A 21,196-nucleotide genomic window follows, 5' to 3' on the forward strand; every position below is an offset into this window, starting at 1 on the left:
AAACACTTCTGAGGGCACAGAAGGATCAAATTATTTCACAGGAAAACCTGGAGGAACAGCTTGGCTCAGCATGTCCTTCACCACTCTGCTCCCTGAGACCTCTGACCACGCCTCAATATGGATTTAAAACAGAACCCTCAACCTCCCAAACAGCCAGGGGAAGTTTAGCTTGGATATTAGGGAAGATTTCTTCCCCAAAAGGGTTGTCCAGCCCTGGCACAGCTGCCCAGGGCAGTGGGGAAGTCCCCATCCCTGGAGGGGTTTAACAGCCCTGTGGATGTGGCACTTGGGCACATGGGCGAGTGGTGGCCTTGGCAGTGCTGGGGGAATGGTTGGACTCGATCTCTGAGGGCTTTTCCAACCTCAGTGACTTTGTGATTGGGGGACCAGATCCCTACTGAGCCCTTTGGGTGCTGCTGCACCACAACCAACAATTCCACGAAGGCTTTCCTGGAAACCCAGAGAGCCAAGAAGAGAGAGCAAGGGAGAGACTTCTGAGCTACAGAGAAGAACATTTCACATGGGCTGCCTTTATGTTTCCTAAGGCACACTGATGGAAATCTGGATGCTTTCACTCATTCCACCATTGAAAACAACCTTTGCAGCTCCAGCCCTGGCATGCACAAATTGAGCCACGGGATCTGGGTGCATCCACATCCCCAGTGTGGCTGGGATGGAGACTGAACCCTGGGAAGGAACCAGCACTGCCAGCTGGTTGCCAACAAGAGGACCCAGTGCCCCAACAGCCCCTGAGCAGCCCCTGAGCCCCCAAGGCCACGGGAGGTACTCACTGGCTTTCTCTGTCCGTGCAAACTGCCCCGCCACCAACCAGGACAGTGCTGTGACTGCTGCCAGGGCTCCTATGTGCAGGAAAGGGGCTGTGGCCTGCAGGACACAACAACACGAGAGAAAAACAGGGTTAAAACAGGATTAAAACCACCCCAGCACCTCGAAAATTCACTGGCCTTGCAGGTTCTGTGGGGCATCAGAGCACTAACTTTCCCAGCTGGATCCTGCACCTGCTTTGGCCACGGCTTCTTCCAAATCCTGCCACTGCCTTTGGGCATTTGGATCACTGTGAAGGTAGAGAAGGAGAACTTGAACCCCATTTTGGGGGAATAGCTCAGGTGATAACACAGACAATGGGGAATCGCTTCCCACTGCCAGAGGGCAGGGTTGGATGGGATATTGGGAAGGAATTCTGCCCTGTGAGGGTGGGCAGGCCCTGGCACAGGTTGCCCAGAGAAGCTGTGGCTGCCCCATCCCTGGAAGTGTCCGAGGCTTGGAGCAACCTGGGCTAGAGGAAGGTGTCCCTGCCCATGGCAGGGGGTGGCACTGGATGAGTTTTAAGGTCTCTTCCAACCCAAACTCTGCTCTGATTCTCTGAACACACCGGACTGTGCATCACCATGACACAAAGCTGGAGATGTCTCATCTGAGTCATGCTTCTGCCCTCCAACTGCTGCCTGAATCTTAAAAAAAAAAACCCCAATAAAATGAAGCACTTCTGAGAAATGTTAGTCACTTGTGTGAATGCCATTTCCACCCTCATTATTTGCATATATTTGCATACTCCCAAATATACAGCACTGATTACCAGTAAAATCTTTTTAGCCTTTCATGGGCAAAATATTTTTGGACTCTTTCTTGAGGAAGACGAAAATAAGGAACAGAGAGCAGGTCTATCAAGAAGTTACCAGTTTATAAGTATTTTCCACTAATATTTCTATAGCGCCATGCAGGATGCCACAAAAGTCCTTCTTAAAAGAGCACCAGAGTACAGAAATTTATATTTATATATATATTAAAAATAAAAATACATGTGCAATGTGGAAAAAAGCCACCAAATTCCTGGCATTCAGCTGCACTGGAGCCTTCTCCCACCCAGAGGAGCAGCATGGCAGTCAACTCACCTGCAGTGAAATGAACACCATGTCCCACTCGTCGTCCCAGAGCTGTGCTATGGATGACATGGTCACCACCGTGGTTATCAACGTTGTCACCAGGCCAATCTGCAACAAATCAAGGGAGTGTTTACAGCCTGGAGCCTGTGTTATCATTAAAAAAAAAAAAAATCACAGATTGGCAAATGGAGAGAGAGAAAAATTTTGCAGGTAATAAAAGGCCTAAACCAACCAGTGTCAAGATCCCCAGGGAAAGAAGCTGGGCTTGTGTGCTGTGCCACCACAACCTCCCCTTTTCCACCACAGAACTCTGGGCTAAACAGTCCCAGGAGGGCACATCTCAGGGGTGAGCTCTCATTTTCCTCACACAAAGGTAAGGGAAGATCAGGTGATTTGCTTTGCCAACAAACTGGACTGAAACCAGCTTAAATAGAGGTTGGGTTCTGCCAGGAACTTCAGGAGGTGATCCCAGACTCTCCTGGGCCTGCTGCAACAGCATCCAAGTCATTTTGGCAGAGCAGTTACAACAGATACTGCAGCTTGAGAAGGGACTCTGGAGGAGCCAGTGGCTGAACTGAGATGGCAGAGACCCAATCCATTCCCAGCCTGTGGAAGCACTCAGAAGTCTGAGCAAAGCAGTCAAAGTGAAACCACGACCTGCATTTTGAAGGTAAAAAGTTCAGCCCCATCAGAAAGTGCCACAGGAATGGCTGCAGCTGTAAAGACCCAAAATCTGGGCTGTCTGTCTAAAAATAATTCAGTGTTCCCCGCCCCTGTCTAGTATCTCAGTCTCTGCTGTTCTGCACATCTGCAGGATTCAGAGGATGCTGCTGCTGCTCTATGGAACAGTCTCATGCACTGTCAGACCTGAAATCTGTCTGGAGACTTGGGCAGAAAAGACCCCTGCAATGGACTGGTCATCCTGGATGCACAGGACACCTCTACACCCATTTCAGGTTTACTTAATCCCTCAGACAAGCAAATAAACCCCCCCAATGCTTACAGAAATCACTCCTGTATCTAGACAGGATTGCTCTTTATACCATAGCTTCAGTTCCCACCTGCTGCTCCTCACCCAGGTGCCCACGAGGTGTCTCCAGGGAACAGGAACAAACCACATGGGGCACCACAAGGGGCCAAGAGATCCAGCTGCCCCAGGGTGAAGGGGATCCCTGAGCCAAGAGGCTTCACTCAAACAGCCTGGGGCACAGAGGTGTCAGGACACCTTTCTTCCTCCCATTTACTGCTTCTTATCCTCCCCCATCCATCTTCAACTTGGCTTACAGTGCTCAGCTCTCTTCAGGAAATTGCAGGAGAAAACTGGAAGGAGCTGTGTGGTTCACACACACCAGCCTTTCCCAACCCTCCAATCTATATTTGAAGATAATTCAGCACAGTTGCAGAGAAAAATATTAACTTGTTCCTGTCTTGTATCTCAGACCTCCTCAGAAAGCTGAGGGAGGTGTGGGGAAGGGAAGGGATGGAGCAACACATCTGAGCTGTGATGAAAGATGGGCTTCTTTGGAAGAAAAGAAGGAAGGCTGGGGTCCTGCAGGGTAGAACTACCTGATCTCCACCAACACATTCCTCTTCTGGACTTACTCATCTAAACCCACCAGCCACCTGGAGCGTGTCTGAAAAATGCCATTTCCCCGATGAAGAAACATATGTTTGACTCCAGAATCAACAGTTTATTTTGCAGCAGCAGCCAGACAGTCCCTGCCCCCTCCCTGATTGCATCCCCTTCTCCAGAGGAAGCAGAATTTCTATAATTCCTAAGAAAAAAAGGGAAGGTTGGCAGAGCTTTGCTCTCCCTGTGCTGGGAGGTCTCTGATCCTGCAGGACCTTGTCAGGAGCAGAACAAGCAGTTTCAGGAGGAGCTGTGTATCAGCAGATTTGGGACAGGTCCCTTCATTACCAGTTAGCAGGCTGCCAGCTACAATTAAATGCTGCCAACCTGTTCCCTTTGGCACTGCCTGTCCCTCCATCCCCTTCCTCTCCCCTTCTGTGCTCCACACCCCAGACCTGCATCTTCCCTGGCATTTCAGAGTTTCCAACTGCTTTACACACAGATCAGGATCAACTCAGGCCCCACAAAGCCCAACCTGCACGTTGCACACCCCGCAGTTTCAACACCTACACCTTCTCCCGAGGTTTTTTCCAGTCAGTTCCTCCCAGCACATCCTGAACAGCTTCACATCTGCTCAGCCCCTCCTTCAGGGCTGGGCTCGGCACAGAAAGGAGCCCCAGGGAGGTTCAGGGTGTACCAGGTTGGGCTGAGACTGAAGTCAGGTTGTTTCTCCCTCTCCACAGGATGGTCCCTCCGCCAGCAGGGCCCCCAAAGCATTTCAGCACATTCTTTGTGCCCAGGGCCCCTCCTGAGCAGTTTGCTCAGTCCTCTGACAGGAGGGCACATTCACCACAGACGTTTCATGCTGTTCCCAGCCCCCGTGCCAAGTGAGTGTCACACCCCCACCTGCTCCTCAGAGATCCTGCTCCCCTGGAGCTGGGAAGAGCCACTCACCTTGTGCAGCCAGTGCAGGTTCATCTGCTGTCCCACAGCTATGTGACACAGGGCGAGGATCTGGGAGGGAGAAACCAAGAGCCAGGCATGAGGCACATCACAACCTCTGAGCGCTGGAACGTGCAGGAACACATCACCATCCATCCAGGAGGACAACCAAAAAAAGCCAGGGCAGCCAGCTGGGCTGGAGTGGGGATGAGTCCAGCAGATACCACCCAGCTCAGCTGTACAAACACATCCTCTCCAAAGCCAAGGATGTGGAAGAAGAGACTTTTGACCTCCAAGGTGCAGGGAGTTGAGAGTCTGGTCCATGGACACCACCTTGAAGGCCCCAACACCTTGGGATGAGGGGAACAACTTGGACTTGTGCCTGGCAGATACACCAAAGTGGAAACTGGGCCATATACCAAGGGAAAAAAAGAGCTACATTCCTCCTCAGGCCAACTGCACCAGGGCTGTCAAGGTATCTGTCTTGCTTTCAATCATCCGAGGTCAAAGCCCATGAATTTTTCACTTTCCGCTTATTTTAGGCAACTTAAGGCTAAGAAAAAGAGACTGAGAGAGAAAAATCGCTTCTGAAAGTCGTAGGTGGACTGAGAAGTTCGTGCCCTTTTTAAAGCAAACACCCAAACCTCTAAGAACTGGCCTTTTTTCCACTCACCAATAACACTGTGATGTAGGTGAAGCCAGCAGCAGTTGTGACAAGGATTGGAATGGACCAGTCACTCCAATATCCCATTCGGTTGTATAAAAACCTGGAAGAGAAAGTGTGAAGTGCAGATGAAGAAGGGATTCACCACCAGAACAGCTTCACCAGGATTAGATAAGGCTCTGAAAAACAGGGCTTTCCATTCTCTCTCTCTCTCCAGGTGAGAGAGAGGCAGCAAAAAGCACAAGTCACTCCGAAACAAAACCCAGTGTTTGTGCTTTGATTCCTCACGGGAAATTAACTCTGCAAAGAGGAATTGGACAATTATCTCAAACACAGCAACCACTTTGCTTTAGAGGAAAAAAAGACAAAAAAAATCATCCAAGACCAGAGTTGAGTTTTCTGAAAAATTTTTCCCTACGAACGTCCTGCCTCTCCTCAGCACCTTCATGAAGCCAAATGGGTAGCAAAAGCTTTCTGAACAGGGGCACCAGGCAGGGCAGACCATTATTCACAGCAGCAGCACTGCCCCTTGTGCTTTGGGGTCTCAGATGTCAAATCTGCATTCAAATAGCAATGTATTTCCCAGTGAAACCATCCTGGAGTTGGATTAGAGAGTCATTAAAGTGTATTTACAGCAAAGCCACAGAAGACATAAGATAGACCTGGTCAAATCCCTCCCCTGGGCAGAAATGAAGGGCACTCAGCCCCACCACACAAGAAGAGAGGCAGACATATCCCAGAACCTGTTTGTAACTTCAAACCTGACCTGCCTTAAAACTTTTTCCAGTGAATTATTAGGAAACAAACAAACAAACAAAAACCTCCCCCAAATTGATCTGGATTAGGGTTGAGGTTATCTCCATGCAAAGCCTTTGGTACAACAAGATGCTTGTGGGGTGGGTGGTGCAGCAGTGGAGCTCGGGTTGAATGGTCCCACCAGCCTTCCTCAGCCCTCCTCATCAGCTCATTCAGTGAACTGGCAGGTTCTTCTGTTGCCTTTGTTTTTTTTTAGGTTACAACAGACAGAAGTGCTGCACTGCAGAAATGGGGGTCAGAGACTCAACCTCCTCCCACCACTCAAACCCAGCACCGTCCACCAGGCAGGAGCTCTGGTCCAGCAACTGCTCCAGCTGGACAACACCCATCTGTGTGATTTTTGGGGCTGTCCTGTACAGGGCTCCACTGTGGGTCCCTCCCAACTCTGTGATTCTAATTCTGGCCAGGAGCTCCCTCACAGAGTCTGGAAAGCAAATCCTGAGGCTCAACAACCATGGCCCGTGTCCAGGTTCTGCCCAGGGATTCAAAGAGCCACAAAAGCAGGGATCTGTAGGGATGCAGACATGCTGTTAGCAAGACAGAGGGAAGAAAGCAAAGAGGGCTCCTCTGAAGCCTTTGCTTAGGCCACCACCAAAGGCTCCTTAGCTCAGCTTCAGCCCATGTAAGTTTTTGCTCTGATGTCCCTTCAAGTGGCCCTCTGATAGCACCAGGTCTTCACTTGATGTGCAAATGACTGGTTTAAAATGCTGTTTCCATGGCAGCTATGAACCAGATGAGCCTTCTCCAGAACTAAGGAAATAAAAAAAATATCCTACCCAGACCTGCATTTGCAGTCCTGCTGCAGAGGGAACACAGCCAGGTTCCCAAACTGCAGCATCTCCCCAGCCTTCCTGAGCCAGACTTTGGCTTTCTGTGCCAGTACACACCTTACACACTGGATAGCTGAGGTTTAATGCAATTCAGTGGAGACACCAAAGGGGGAAAAGCCTGAAGCAATACATTAAAAACTAATAATTCCAAAGTACTTTCACTAACAGGGACCTGATGATATTCAGCCTCAAGGAAACAAAAAAAGGTTAAAAGCCCGAAGCAATACATGCTGGGCTCTGGCTTTGTGAAATCCCAGCTGCCTGTTGCATCCAGGGAAGACCTGAACATCTCCTCCCACTCCAGCAGGAATACTTGGGAACCCAAACTTGGCAGCACTGCAGCTGCAGTGCCCATTCACAGCATTCCCGGGCTTTCCTGCCTTTCTGCACGACTTTTTTTAGCCCTTTCACAGCTTGGAGCTGAAACAGGTTTGGCTTTTCATTGGATGGACTGGGAGCACTCCCATCCTTCACTGAGGGTGCAATCTGGAGAACAGAGGAGTTCTAAAATACCACTTTAAACACGACATTTTTTTATCATGCTCCTGGTATAAATAATCAAGAGCAATGGTGATGGTTTCATCTCTCACAGTGTGGGTGGGAGCAGAGAGAAAAACCCCCATCCTGGGAGGAGACATCTCAGGTCCCTGCATCACTGAACACTCCCTCACAGCTCCAGCGTCTGAAGCACATGGTTTATTTAAGGGATCTAAGGGCCCACAGTGCTTTAAAATACAGCTTATGTTTGACAAGCAGATGATGTCAAAGCAGTTTGGTCAGAATATGTTTTAAGATCCTGCCCAGATAGTGAAAGGGAGAGTAACTTCCAGCACTGGAGGGAGCTGGCAATGTCCTGGGAAGCTTGTTTGCAGCTCCTTCCAGCTTTGCAACATTTTGCACCCCCCTGTGCTTCAGGCTGAACTTTTGCCATTTGTATTTTTGTGGGAAGTTGCAGTCAAATTGCTCAGCCACTTCCAAAACCAGCCAACCATAGGAATAAACAAAACAAAGCCACCAAACAAAAAAAAAACACCCACAGAATAAACAAAGCAAGCAAACAATAAGCCCACACACCTAAACAAACAAACAAACAAACAAAAACCCAACAAAAACCCAACCAACCAAACAAAAACACCCAAACCAACCAAAAAGCTTCTATGTGATTTCATGCACCGCCTTTGTTTCCATGTTCTCCAGGGAGCACATCCACCCCAAGCTCTGCTGCAGCCACACAGTGGAGATGTGAGGGCACATCACATCCACACATGAATGAGGCAGAAGCAGCTCTTCTTCAGCCTCACTTCCCACCTTGCTTTCCCTTTATCATCACCAGCAAGCCCACCTGAAGGATCCAAATGCACCCGACAGCTCTGAGAGGCACGTGAAGGCAATCAGATCTCTTAAGGAGAACTCCACTCACCAGTTGATTTCATTGTAGTCATTGTGAACTTCCCACCAGAAGTAAAACCAGACCAGGGTGAGGAAGAAGGATGAGGTGAGGATGAGGAACCAGAGGCGCTCCCACTGCGGATGGAAAGAGAAGTCAGCATTATATCATCCCCTTTTTCAGTGCCCCATCCTGTCCCACAGCCCATCCAGAAGCTGTTGAGATTGGATGGAGTGAACACACATTTCCAATGGCAAATTTCAGGCCTTTGTTCCCTTCTGGGGAGGTGGGAGATACAACCCTGTGGCCAGCTCTGAGCAGAGGGGTCATTTCCGTAGGTTTATGTAGGGCTGGAAGGGCATCTCTCCAGCTGTCAGGGCATGAGGAACGAGGCAGCCTTTCTGCACACAGAGCTGCTTTTTTGTTTGGTGAGGGGTTCTTTTGTTGTTGGCTGTTTAGGTGGGTTTTTTTGAGGCAATGGTTTAATTAACTTTCCCATTCACATGAGGGATGCAGCATGCCATCTTCCTCTCCCAGGGGTTCAGTCTGAATGACCCAGTGAGGATTACACAGCTGGCTGGGGTGTTCCTACTCCTTATTCCTTCTCCCAGGGCACTCAGATTCTTCCTGCAGGGCCAAACCACCCATCCACATTTATCCCCCTCCCCCACCACACGTGTTTTCAAACAATACAGCAGGACAGGGAGCACACCAGCAGCAGATGAAGAAGATTTGCACCAACATTCAGTTTGGATGAGTCTTTCAAATTCTCCTCAACATGCACAAAATAAACCCCTAAAATGCTCTGGTGCTGTGGGTAAAATCCTAAACCACAAGGACATCCATGAAGAGAACAGCGTTACGAGACAACTGGCCCTAACCAGAACCATCTCCACGTGCTGGGAACCTACAGGGCACATGGACCCCATCAGCCCCGTAGGTTTGGTTTTCCTCTGAGGTGTTAAACAGTCCACATGAGTTTTTATTTCAACTGAAACCTTTCAAACACTGAAATAAACTCTTCATGGAAAACATTCAAATGGATCCTGTCTTCCCAGAACAAGCAAGAAAGGGCGAAGGCTGAAAATGTCTATGGGCAACTCTACCACTCTAATTCCCTTCTGGGACCCTGGGCACAACACTGTGATCTCTTCTGGAAATGCCCTTTTCTCTGGTGAACTGTCTCATGGCTTTTTAATTATGCAAAGCAACATAACCAGTGTCAACACTGGTTTGGTGATATGACAGGAAAAACCTACTACTCTTTTTGCCTTCCCTTTCCATCCTAAAGGCTGAAGTTATTTACTTAACTGTGTGTTGACTATTTTTCATCTTGCATCACCCTGGATACCAATCTTGTGATGAAGCTCCTCCTTGTATTCTCCACCACATCAAAAGAGCCAAAAGAAAAGGAAAGCAAGAAAATAAAATGGCTTGGAATTATTTAATTTGTGCCGTGCCAAAAATGATGTTTTCTGCTAGAAATTCCCAATTCTTGGTTGGGGTTATGGGGTTATTTTTTTTTTAACTCAGCTCAAGTTTGTTAACCAGCTTCAGAGTATGTTTTTGCAAGGCAAGGGAGGTTTGATGTATCTCAAGTGCGGAGGACCAACATTACTACAAAAAAAAAATATAACTCCTTGCAGCTCTTTAAAGGTCACTGTGGGCTAAGCTTTGCCAGCCTTCACACACTGAATGATGTTGATTTGATAAACAAGCCAAGGGAAACATTTCACAGCATGTTTGAGCTTTTTTTCCCCCCGTATATATATATTTTTTTTTTCCCTCCCTTATTTACATGCAAGCAGCACAGCTTGTGCCAAGCTCTCCAGAAGCTATTTTTGCTCTGTCCTTGAGGGTGCACTTGCCAGATAAAACACAGATTTTGTGAAAACCCAGTCAAAATTCTTCCATGGGCATCCTTCAGTGGGGGTTCAAGCCCAGTTCTGGGTGGGCTTTCAGAAGAACATGGAACACCTTGATTTTTGAGGTCCCTTCCAACCATTCCATGACTCAGCACAAACTGAACCGGAATCTGAACCTCCCTCAGTCTGAACTACGTGCTCAATATTCTGGATTTCAGCTGGGTCCTGTCCAACCTCCCTCCAACAGTCTCTCATCATAAGAGTTTTCCCAGCTCCACTTCTGCAAGGTCCCACGGGGACTTTGGAAACCTGCAACAGCTTCGAGCTCCTGCCAAAAATAAAGCCTTAAAATCAGTCAGCCTGATCAATCCCACCAACAGCCAAATGTAGGTGGGGGCAAAAGTGCCACTTCACCTACAGAAACTTGAGGCACAACCACGAGGATGTCTGGAAGGGGCTTGGAAAAGCAGCCACATTTTAGCTCTGGGAGATTTCTTATTCCAAGGGTATCTGCAGACATCATCAGAAGAGCTCCCAGAGGAAACGAATGGAGAGAGACATTTTACCAAGCTGCAGTCTGTCAGATTTTTTAATTTTTGTTAAAATCACAGAATCCTTAATTAAAAAAAAAAAAGAGCGAGAGAAAAGATAGAAAAATAAATCAGTATTTCATACACATTTCTCCATCCCTTTTGCACATTCCCAATCCCCACCCCATGCCAGGTGGGAGCAAAACCAACTCCAAAGTAAGGGATGATGGAGAAAACCCCACAAATTAAAGGAATTTGCCACAGCAGAGCTAATGTTTGATTCCACTGTCAGGTTAGCTCACACATTTTACCTGTTCTCCTGCTGCAAGATTTAATGTTCAGTTGTTTAAAACAGCCCTGAAATTTCTATCACAGAGGACAGAAGAGACTTCCCCATTTAGGGATCAAGCCTTTAAATCACCACATCACCCACTGCCTTCCCATAAAGCAGATCAGCACCAGCATCTAAAGAGACTTTAGAACACAGAAGGGACATTTAAGATCTTAAAAAATCAAGATTGCCCAGAGTGAGATTCCATTGATCTGAAGTGGGTTCTCACTGCATTTACATGTGCCCCTCTTCCTGAGCTTTAAATATTTTCATGGAATCACTAATCACAGAGTTACAGAGGTTGGAAAAGACCTCTTAAGATCATCAAGCCCAAACATATAAATTAAATTTTTCATATTATATATTACTGTATTGTATATTAAGAGTAAAAGATCAATATTTATATATAAATAATTATAATAATATAACTATATATTATTATATATTATATAATAATATATAACTTATATATTCCATACAGATATAGTATATAAGTAAAATTGATGCTTTGTGTAGTGATATGATACATAAAATTGATATCTTTATTATTAATATTCATTATAATAACATAATTAAGCTGGGTATATCAGAAGTATGTCCCAAACCCTGTCTGGGATGGGCAAAGATTTGGGGTCCAGCATGTGGAAGCACATTAAATTGGCTCCTTTACCACCACATGTATTCCCAAAGGTCACTGAAATACTGCCCAATTCCTAAGATCCACCTACATCTCCCAGCCTCGGGATAAAACTGCAGGAGCTCCTCTAAGGCAAAGCCACCCCCTCCAGCATCATCTCTGGCACCCAGAGGAAAGGGAGAGTTTCCAAAGGAACTGGGAAGGGAGAAGCCCTGCTTTGAACTGGGAGTGGGGCTGAGGAAATGCCAGTGCTGGGGGGATTAGGGCTCCATTCCTGCGCAGATCAGCTCCCAGCAAACACTCCAACCATCAGCCAGCGTGGGCAAAGCTGGGTCCTGTCCAACGTGGGCACCCACAGAAGTTTCCTGTGGAGGAGTCAAATGCCAGGGCTGAGAGTGGGCCCCACTTCATCCCCGTCCAGCTGACCGTGGCAGCTCGGAAACAGATGGTCCTTCCAGTCCCCTTGGGACTCACAGCCCACTGGGAGAGCTCTGGGACAAGGGGGGAAGGAAGAGACAGAGGGGGAAAAGAAGGGGAGATTGGTTGTTATCGATTCCCCTCAGCCTTCCACTCCCTCAGGCTGGAGGGCCTCACACCCAGAAAGGTCCCTAACGTCTCCAAAGCCAAACTCCTAAAAGAAGTTGGAAGCCCAAGCCCTCCAGCAGAGAGCCCCACGTGAGGAGCCAGCCCTGGGCTGAAGAGCAAAGTCAGCAACCACGGGTCGTGTTTGCCACTGATTGGGAAGAGCCACAGAAAGGAGGCTGAAGGGCAGCAAAAGGTTTAGAGGAGCCCACGAAAAATCACTGGAAAAACTCCAACTCACTTCCCTGTGCTCTGGGGCTTTGAGCCAAAAACCCTTTCTTGCCAGATCGGTTATTTCAGGGGTGGATAAATCGTGTTCCCTTTCAGTTCTGCATTCCTTTGGCTGGTAATTCGTGTTCAGGCTGCACCAGGAAATCACTGGGTTCCTGGGAGAGCTCCCTCCTCGCCTCATGGCTACTGAGAGCAAAACCCAGGCTCATTCTGCCAAAACTCTTTGGATGTCCCTGTCCTCCTTTTAAATAGGTGGGATTTTTCAACCTTTCTCTGAAAGTAGTTGGCTTTCCAAATCCAAACCCTGAGTGCTCTGTGATGCCACGTTTGGAAAAAGGCTGGGAAAACCAGAGCCATAAAAACATCTGAGTCACTTCTCCACACTCTCACTGAGTTGTAACAAACACCAGGCAGAGTTATCCAACTTAACAAGTTCAGCTGATTTTTCCACTTCAGTTGCTGACAGGATCTGTGCTCTGGGCAGAGCTTTCTGTGATCTTGAAGCCTGTTTCTTACATCATAGAATGGTTTGGGTTGGGATTTTTAAAGCTCATCCAGTCCCACCCCCTGCCACAGGCAGGGACGCCTCCCACTATCCCAGGTTGCTCCAACCTGGCCTTGGACACTTCCAGGGATGCAGGGGCAGCCACAGCTTCTCTGGGCAACCTGTGCCAGGGCCTCCCCACCCTCACAGCCAACAATTCCTTCCCAACAGCTCACCTAAATTTCCCCTCTTTCCATTTGAAGCCCTTCCCCCTTGTCCTGTAACTATATACCCTTGTAAACACATAAGAATATCACCACCTACTGAAAAAAACATGGAAGAAGGTTTAAAAAACATGAAGTGTGTTTACCTGTAGCGACCCTGGCCAAGAATGATGATCCAACACGTGTGAGGCTTTCCCAGACGAGAGGTTTTCCCACATACAACCAGAGGTTTGCTCCAAACAAAGGTTTCCATTAAAAGACCTGAATTTGCTCTGGAGGAAGCTGCCCCTCTTTGTTATCTATATAAAACCCCTCCAGAAGCAGCTTCTCCCTTTCAACACCTACACCCAGACAGTGTGAATATCTCCCAGCCTCCAACCCAACATTAACAGAAAGAAGTTCCACCTCCAGCCCCCCAGGACCAGAGAGGGTTTTCACAGCAGTCTGTGCTCCCCAGCTAGAAATCAAGGAGCCATCAGGGGGGACAGACTTGTTTCTGGATCTGCCACTCATCCAACGCAAAGAAGGCTCTTATTCAGTCCAAGTGCCCCTTGGGAATTCATGGCTTTCAGTCTCCACCCATTCTCTGTCTCCTGAACACAGTGAACCTCCTGTTCATTCATGAAAAATAATTACATAACTAAACAAGAATCAAACTAGAGCAGGAAGAAGCTTCTTAATAATGTCTTCCCCCTCCTCCCACCCCCCTCCTGCCTTTTTTGTTGTTTTTTTTTTTTGGTCAGAACAATTCCAGCTGGAAAAAACAGAAGCCTTTTATAGGAAATATAATATTTTAAAGCAATTTCTTGCTGAAGGGCATCTCAGCCCGAGATTGGAATTTCTGCTCAGAGGAAACTGGAGAGAAAGTGAGCCCTCCCAAAACCCTGGCAGCACAGTGGGCAGGGCACGGACAAGCAGATGGAGAACAACAGGACACGGATCTGACCACACGAACGGACAACAAAATAACAAAACCCGATGTGGGCATCTTTCTCCAGCTCCACCCACCCAGTCACGCTACTGGAGCAACTGCAGCTGCAAACTGGGCAATGTGGAAAGGTCCAAGGGAAAAGCCTCCAGGTAGGGAGGGGTGATGTGACCTCTGGTGAAGGATCAAGACCGGGTAGTCCTAAAACAACCGCTCTGCACCTCAAGAGCAAATCCAAGGCTGGACTTGAACTGGAGCACCATCATCACTCAAGTGTTTTCAGGAGGTGTTAATTCACTCCTGGACACTACAGAGAGCTTACTGAGAAGTCTGCACTGCACTGTTTTCTGACATTTTCAGGAATCAATTCCCTGCAGGCATTTATCAGGATTAGCTCGGAGAGGAAAGGATGAGAGTTAACATTTATCCAGTGAACACAAAGGAAAAACCCTTCATTTCTGGATTACCTAACTGCACCTCATTCAAACAAACACAAGAACATCTTCTTCAAGCAAGTTATTAAATCATCCCTGAGGATGGATGATTTCTCCTTCTCCCACCTGTGCCTGAGAGAATCAGAAACTGAGGATCAGTGAGAACTGGAGCATTTTATCAAATGACCAACACTTGAGGTCCTGTGGAGAAGTTCCAAACTTGCATTACTAACTCTCAGGATGTGAATGCACCGTCCTTAAAACAGCCACTGCTTGTACAAGAAATGGGAATGAACAGTTTTCCACCCCACTTGCTCTGGAGCTCGTTATGTCTGAGCAGTGTCAAGGACCAAATGCAGACCCCAATAAATATTTAAGCTAAAATAGCTGTGGTAGAAAGGGCACTGGCTGGCTCTGCTCTGAACTCCCCCCAAAGCAAAGCCAGCTCAGCTTCCCCAGGGCAACGTCCCAGCAAGATCTCAATGTCCCCAGGGATGCAATCCCCACCCTGCTCTGGATTCTGCTCCAGGGTTTGACTGCCCTCACGGGGAGGGATCTTTCCTACTGCCCACCTGGAATTTCCCCTGATGCAGGCTCTGCCCATTGCCTCTTGCCAAGGGCCATCTTGGCTCAAGTCTTCAAGCCAGGTTGGAGCAACCTGGTCTAGTGGAAGGTGTCCCTGCCCCTGTCCTTCGACAGGAACACCCTCAGTGTCTGGCTGTGCTGTCACCATCCCAGCCCGGGATGGGATCAGCCTGCACTGCCACAAGCACATCCAAGAGCTGAATCCCAGGCTGCAGAGGGATATAACAAAGGGAAAGTGCCTTGCACTCCAAGGATTGGAAGCATTTAAGTGAGCCAATCAATATATTGACCAGCAGATGTTGGCCTGGCAGACCGCACGGACAAAGCAAGGTGCCTGGGCTGCAATTCCCTCGTCCATAAGGAGGCTGCAGAGGGATCAGGCTTCATCCCTCTGCTGGATTGAGGACTCCTGAACCCAGGAGGGCAGGTGGAGTCTGCAGGACCCCACAGGGCACCAGGCAGTACTTTGTAACCTGTCCAAACTCTCCATCCAACAACCCAGACCGGGACCAGCTGGTGCAAAGCTCCCCTCGAACACACCCTCAGCTTTCTGTCTTTCCCCTTTCTTTGCTTGGTACTTCACATTTCCTAAGGTATGGGACTGTCTCCATGTGCTCCAGCCCTCTCCAGGCAGGGCATGGACTGACTGGAAGGATAAAACTGTCAGCACCACCAATCTGGGCCAGTCTGTCACTTCATGCACACTGCTGAGCTTCAGGCTGAGCCACCACTCCCAGGTAACACACTCTGCTCTTGCATACGAGGCATCTGCCAACAATTACATAAAGGGGAAGGATTTGGGTCTAACAGACAATGGGTCTGAAGTAAAGCAGGGGGAGAAAAACATTCCTGCCCTTCTGGCTGCTGAGGCTTCAATAACCAAGCAGATGCTTCCTAAAGTCAAGTCCTTGCACATCTCAGGCACATCTGATTTGATTACTGTAAGGCTTGGACTAATGGCTCTCTGCACACCTTGTTAGAGAGGGCCATGAATGAGATTTCTGAGCTGTGACACGCTCCATTTACAATTCAATTCAGCAGGTCAGAGGAAGTGGCACGGAACATATTCCACATATTCCGGCAATGCCTGTTCCTGCTGGGGCTGCCACAGCTGAACTGCAGAGCAACAGATGCAACAAAACCAGAGCCAACCCCCTAAAAATACCATTATAACACCTCCAACACCCAGCCTCCAAAAGCCCAACCAGCAGGGGAAAGTCAGGCAGGATGGCTGATCCCCTCCAGGGAAGGAGGAGCCAGTTCCCTCCGGCTGAGGAGCAACTGGGCAGGTTTTCTTGCCTAAATAGGAAGCAGAGTTAGGATAAAGGTATCCAGACAAAGGGCTAACCCACACCTCCCCTGCCCCGGGAATTCCTGAGCTGTTCCAGAGGCAGTGCACAGCCGGAGCCAGGGCTCTTCGTGCCTATTAGTGGCCCCAGGGGACTCTGAGCAGCACTAATAACGTCCTGCACCAGCTCTGCCTCCTGCAATTACATCCTCCCTCCTTCATTCAGCACAGAGGTAAACAAAAGTCCCTCGGGGAGCCTCTGATTCAGGAGAAAACAGGACAGAGACATTGGGATTCCCCAATCCATCCCCACAGCACGACTTACTCTGCTTTCAGAGCCCCTCCCCGTTTTTAATCAGCTGGATTTTGCCCAAACAACACAACCAGCCACACCCACTTTTTCTGACCGTATCAGTGGAAGGATCCAAGTATTCCAAAGCTGACTCCTGATGCTAACAATGCACTATAACCTCGTTTTTTTTACCAAACACTTTGCATCTGTGGAGGCCAAGGGGAGGTAGATACCTTTTCTTGACTAAATAGGTCCGGATTTTTCAACCTCATCAAGGAAAACATAACGCAGCCTGTGGCTCTCGCCCAGAGCAACTGCAGGAGGTCCAAGCCTTGCCTGAAGTGGAGCACCTTGCTGGGCACAGCATCCCTGCTGAGCTCTCATCAGCAGCAAGCAGCATCCCCAGTGCCTCCTGAGGATGTCATTCCTGCTGCCTCTTCCCAGTCTCGTGACAGTCCTTCCCAAAGGCACGTGATGTCGTCGACTCGCATTTATAGCTGATGGTTCGCTTTAATTAAAGCCCCAACATCCCAGGGCAATGGGGGTCTAAGATTAAAAACAGGCACACTAAAAGCAGGTTTGATCAAAAAAGGACTATGTAAGTTAACTAAGAATAGAGCCAAGGAAGGCTATCAGATGTAATGGCCTCAGTGCTGCACTTGACTCAAGAAATCTCAGGGGGGAAAAAAAATTCCCAGCAGGAGGATCCTTTGGTGCATATGCTGAGGGTTTGGGAAGGTGGTCAGCTCCTGGTCCCAGTTGGAAATAGGACATTTGATCCTTCACCAGGCCTAGACAAGACTGCAGTCATTAAAAACCCCAGACACCCCGAGCAAAGCTGTGTCCCAACCTCCCTGTGTTTCAATGATCACTCAGTGCCAGGGGAAGCAGCTCCACATTTGCCTCTGCTGAGCCTATTCCTGGCCTGGCCCCAGGCTGCCTGGGCCATTTGTCCAGCTCAGCCTCAGCCCAGGCTGGGATGAGCTTCCAGCCCTTCCCTCTTGGGTGTTCACAAGTTTCATAAGCACAGCTTTCACTGGGAAGAACGGTGGCTAAGAGAAATCCTGAAGGTTTATCCCTATTTAAACAGAATTACTGTATTCCAGGCGTGTTTACAGGAATCCTGTTGTAAATGGTTCTGTGCAATCTCACAAACAACCTGCTACAGATGTCAAATAGATTCAAGGGCAAAGGGTTGGGCTGGGAGAAGGAACAGACAGTGAAGTTGATTCCTCAGACAATTCTTTCCCCTACATTACTCTTGGCAGCAAATGTCTGCAAAGCAAGTTCTAAAAATACTATTTTGTCACGATGCTTGGCACCAAAAAAAAAAAAAAAAATCAAAGCAAAAACAAACCAAGGGTTTTCTTTGCTGGTTGGAAGGGTGAGAGCATCACCAGCCAGGGCTGGAAGGCAAAGTCCTGACAGCAAGAGTGGGAACGAGTGATGTTCCTGGTATCAGTATGAGCTCTTCCACCTTCCCTGGGTGTATCAGCAGGTGCAGAAGGACAAAGCTAAAGCAGGAACACTCACAAAATCGGTGCCAAAAGGCAAATCCCACCATGTGGAAATCCACAGAGGTTCCTTCTGCCCCCATCAGTGGCACAAGTGATGGGCAGTGACATCTTCCAAAAGCATTTGCCAGGGGTGATGATCCAGCTCTTCTGCCTGAAGGGCCAGCTGGGCTCCAGCTGGGACAGCAGCAAAGCAAATGATACAGCAGCAGCAGGGGTCTAAATGCTTGTGTTACTCAGAAATCACTGTCTGCAAGGCCCAGAAACGAGGACAAAACCAAGCGAAAGTTATTGCCTAATAAAAGCTGCAGCAAAGAAGCTGAAGATGTGACTTACATGAGGTCCCCCCTTCCCACTATCTCTGACACATCACACGTCCCTGTTGCTGCAACGGGGCATTTTCTGGGATGTTTATGGCTCTGGCACAGCAAAGTTGAATTATATAACAACAACTCTGTGCGTGTCTAGACTGGAGCCATGAGGTTCCCCTGCAGCTATTTCCTCTCAGTGCCCATCACCAGCACTAAAAGGCTGGCAGCCAAAATGCAGACAGGAGACGTGAGTTGTTCCCACCCTGTTTTAAGCAGGAGCCTCACTGCTCCCTGCATGTGTTGGAAAAGGCTTTGCAACTCCTTCCCCTCCTGGTGCTTTCCAGTGGCAGCAGCACATGAGCTGTTCCCATCCCAAAATAGTGGCCATGCCCAATTAAATCTATTTTATTTCCCTTCATTCACCAGGGAATCACCTGCAGCAAAGCACAAGGACATGCACTGAGCAAAGGACATGGCAAGGGGGGTGAGGTACAGAGCTCCCAGGGGGGGAACATTCCCGAGCCACCTTTCCAGAATCAGAGCAAATTTAACGTTTGATAGAACCACAGAATCACAGACTGCTTTGGGTGGGAAGGGACCTTAAAACTCACCCAGGCCCACCCCCTGCCATGGGCAGGGACATCTCCCACTAGCCCAGGTTGCTCCAACCTGACCTTAAGCCACTTCTAGGGATGGGGCAGCCACAGCTTCTCTGAGCACCCTCACAGCCAAGAATTTCTAACAGAATACTGGGATATCATCCCTTCCCAATATCCCATCTTACCCTGACCTCTGGCAGTTTGAAGCCATTCCCTGTGTCCTGTCCCTCCATCCCTTGTCCCAGGTCCCTCTCCAGCTCTCCTGGAGCCCCTTTAAACACTGGAAGGGGCTCCAGGAAACTTCTCTTCTGCAGGTGAAGACCCCCAGCTCTCCCAGCCTGAGTGTGCCCTTGGAGGCCATGCAGCCCCCTGGAAGGAGGCTCCTTGGAGAGAAAGCTCAGTTCACTTCCTTGCCATAAAACTGTTCACAGTTTCAGGAAAGGCATTTTAATCTGACTCATATTCTCAACTCGGTGAAAGTGGGAATAATTATCCCTCTCATCAAGGGCTGCACATTGATTAAAGCACTTCCATTCCTGCCATGGAAGGTGGTACAGAAATAGCAAGTCTGCCATGCCACTGTTCTGTACCTCGCTGTACTTGAGAGCTTTCCAAAGCCAGCCTGACTTTCCGCTCTCCTTTCAGAAGGCGAAGTGTCAGAGGACATTTTCTGCAAGTTCAAAAAAGCCTGTGCTGAAAATAACCCAAAGTTCAACATTTTTCCTGGTTCACCACTCCCTGGTTGTAAAACACGCCAGGGAAAAAAGTGCTAATCGTGCAGCTCTGGACATTTTGGATGAGCATCCTGCTTTCACACCATCTCTTTGCACAACCCAACATCAACACTCAGGAAAATATTCAGAGATAAAGCTGCTGTTGTGGCCTGGAGATGGATGGACCAGACAGTTGGGAAAAGTGTGCAGGGAAAGAATTCCCAAGGCATCCCTGTTTTGCAGCCAGGGATTTTACAGACCATCAACAGCATGGCTTTTGGCTTCCCATCCAGGATGCAGGCTAATTAAAGTTATTTCCAAGCACAGGAGTAGATCACAACATGGGCACTGCCCACAGCGTCAGCAATGCCATCCCAAAATCCCAAACCACACACACACAACCTCTCTCCTGGTCATGGGAGAGACCACGGCCCACAGCTGGGCACAACCTGCACTGTGCCAAGGTACAACACCTGCACTTGATGATCCTTCACCAATTTTCTCGTGGAGCAAAGGAGTTCCTGTCCTTGACACAGTCCCGATCCACCCTCTGTGATGAGGAACAGCAGAGCTTGAGCTCTCTCCACACTGCCACGGATTAACATGGCCAGAGGACCTATATATATATATATTCATTACTTGTTTCCTCAACTCTCCATAAGTTTTAAAAATAAAATTTAATTGCCCACAAATGCTTCTACTGGCATAAAATCAGCCTCTTCCACAGAGAAGCCAAAAGGGTCCTGAGCACCAGAGAATGACAAACAGCTCCATAAGAGGAGAGATGGGGCAGAGGAAAGAGAGCTCACAGCAACAAACCACCCTGGAGCTCAGATCCTGGTGCATCATCTTCACTCTGATCTTTTGGAAAGCTGTGCCAGCAATTCCTCTGCCTGGGCTTCCATTAGGGCTCCCCAGGATGATTAATGGGAAGAAAGCTTTTTTCCCATATGGCATTAATTTATCCTCATGTATTCCTGGGCTCCAGGAGAGACAGGGTCACGATGTGAACAGTGGGCTGCCACATCCATCAGAGGGCACTGCTCCCTTTGCATCCCAATTAACCCACAGAAAGGCAAGGGATAGTAGGACTCAGTGTCTGGAGTGTCCCAGAGGCCAGCTCAAGCCTTTGCAACCAGCAACCCTTCCCAGGGCAGGCATTAAAACATTCCTCCCCAAAAAAATCCAAGCCTTGTCACAGGAAATATCTGAATTATCGTGGCACTGCAGCTCCCATTTCAGTGGGACTGATGGAGCCTCCAGACACAGCAGGTGCAAAGCCATATTTCCGAGTTTTTTATAGCCCTGATAAAAATCCCTGTTGAGCATCAGGTTATTAACGCTTCACACGTGCCAAGAGAATATCAGGGGTGTTTGCAGGGAGGCAGAAGGACTCTCTGTTCCTTCCTACCCAAAGACAGCCAAGGAAGCTCAGAGGCAGGAGATGCATCTGCTGCTTCAGTCTATAAACTCCAGAGGAGACTTGCCTTGGACTTATTCCAGCACCAAACATGCTGCAGTTATCGGAAGAACCA

General features: G+C 48.5%; 1 protein-coding gene across 1 annotated transcript in view; it reads right to left on the reverse strand.

Annotated features, from left to right (window-relative positions):
* The window catches only part of GDPD5 (glycerophosphodiester phosphodiesterase domain containing 5), a 112,298-nt gene that overhangs the window by 23,062 nt on the left and 68,040 nt on the right, over positions 1-21,196 (reverse strand). Inside the window, 5 exon segments of the mRNA XM_050333470.1 lie at positions 792-885; positions 1,914-2,012; positions 4,429-4,488; positions 5,090-5,183; positions 8,147-8,250. Coding sequence (XP_050189427.1) covers positions 792-885; positions 1,914-2,012; positions 4,429-4,488; positions 5,090-5,183; positions 8,147-8,250 — 451 coding nt within the window.

Source organism: Myiozetetes cayanensis, unplaced genomic scaffold (genome assembly GCF_022539395.1).
Source record: "Myiozetetes cayanensis isolate MyiCay16 unplaced genomic scaffold, myiCay2020 scf5-8, whole genome shotgun sequence".
NCBI classification, from domain to species: domain Eukaryota; kingdom Metazoa; phylum Chordata; class Aves; order Passeriformes; family Tyrannidae; genus Myiozetetes; species Myiozetetes cayanensis.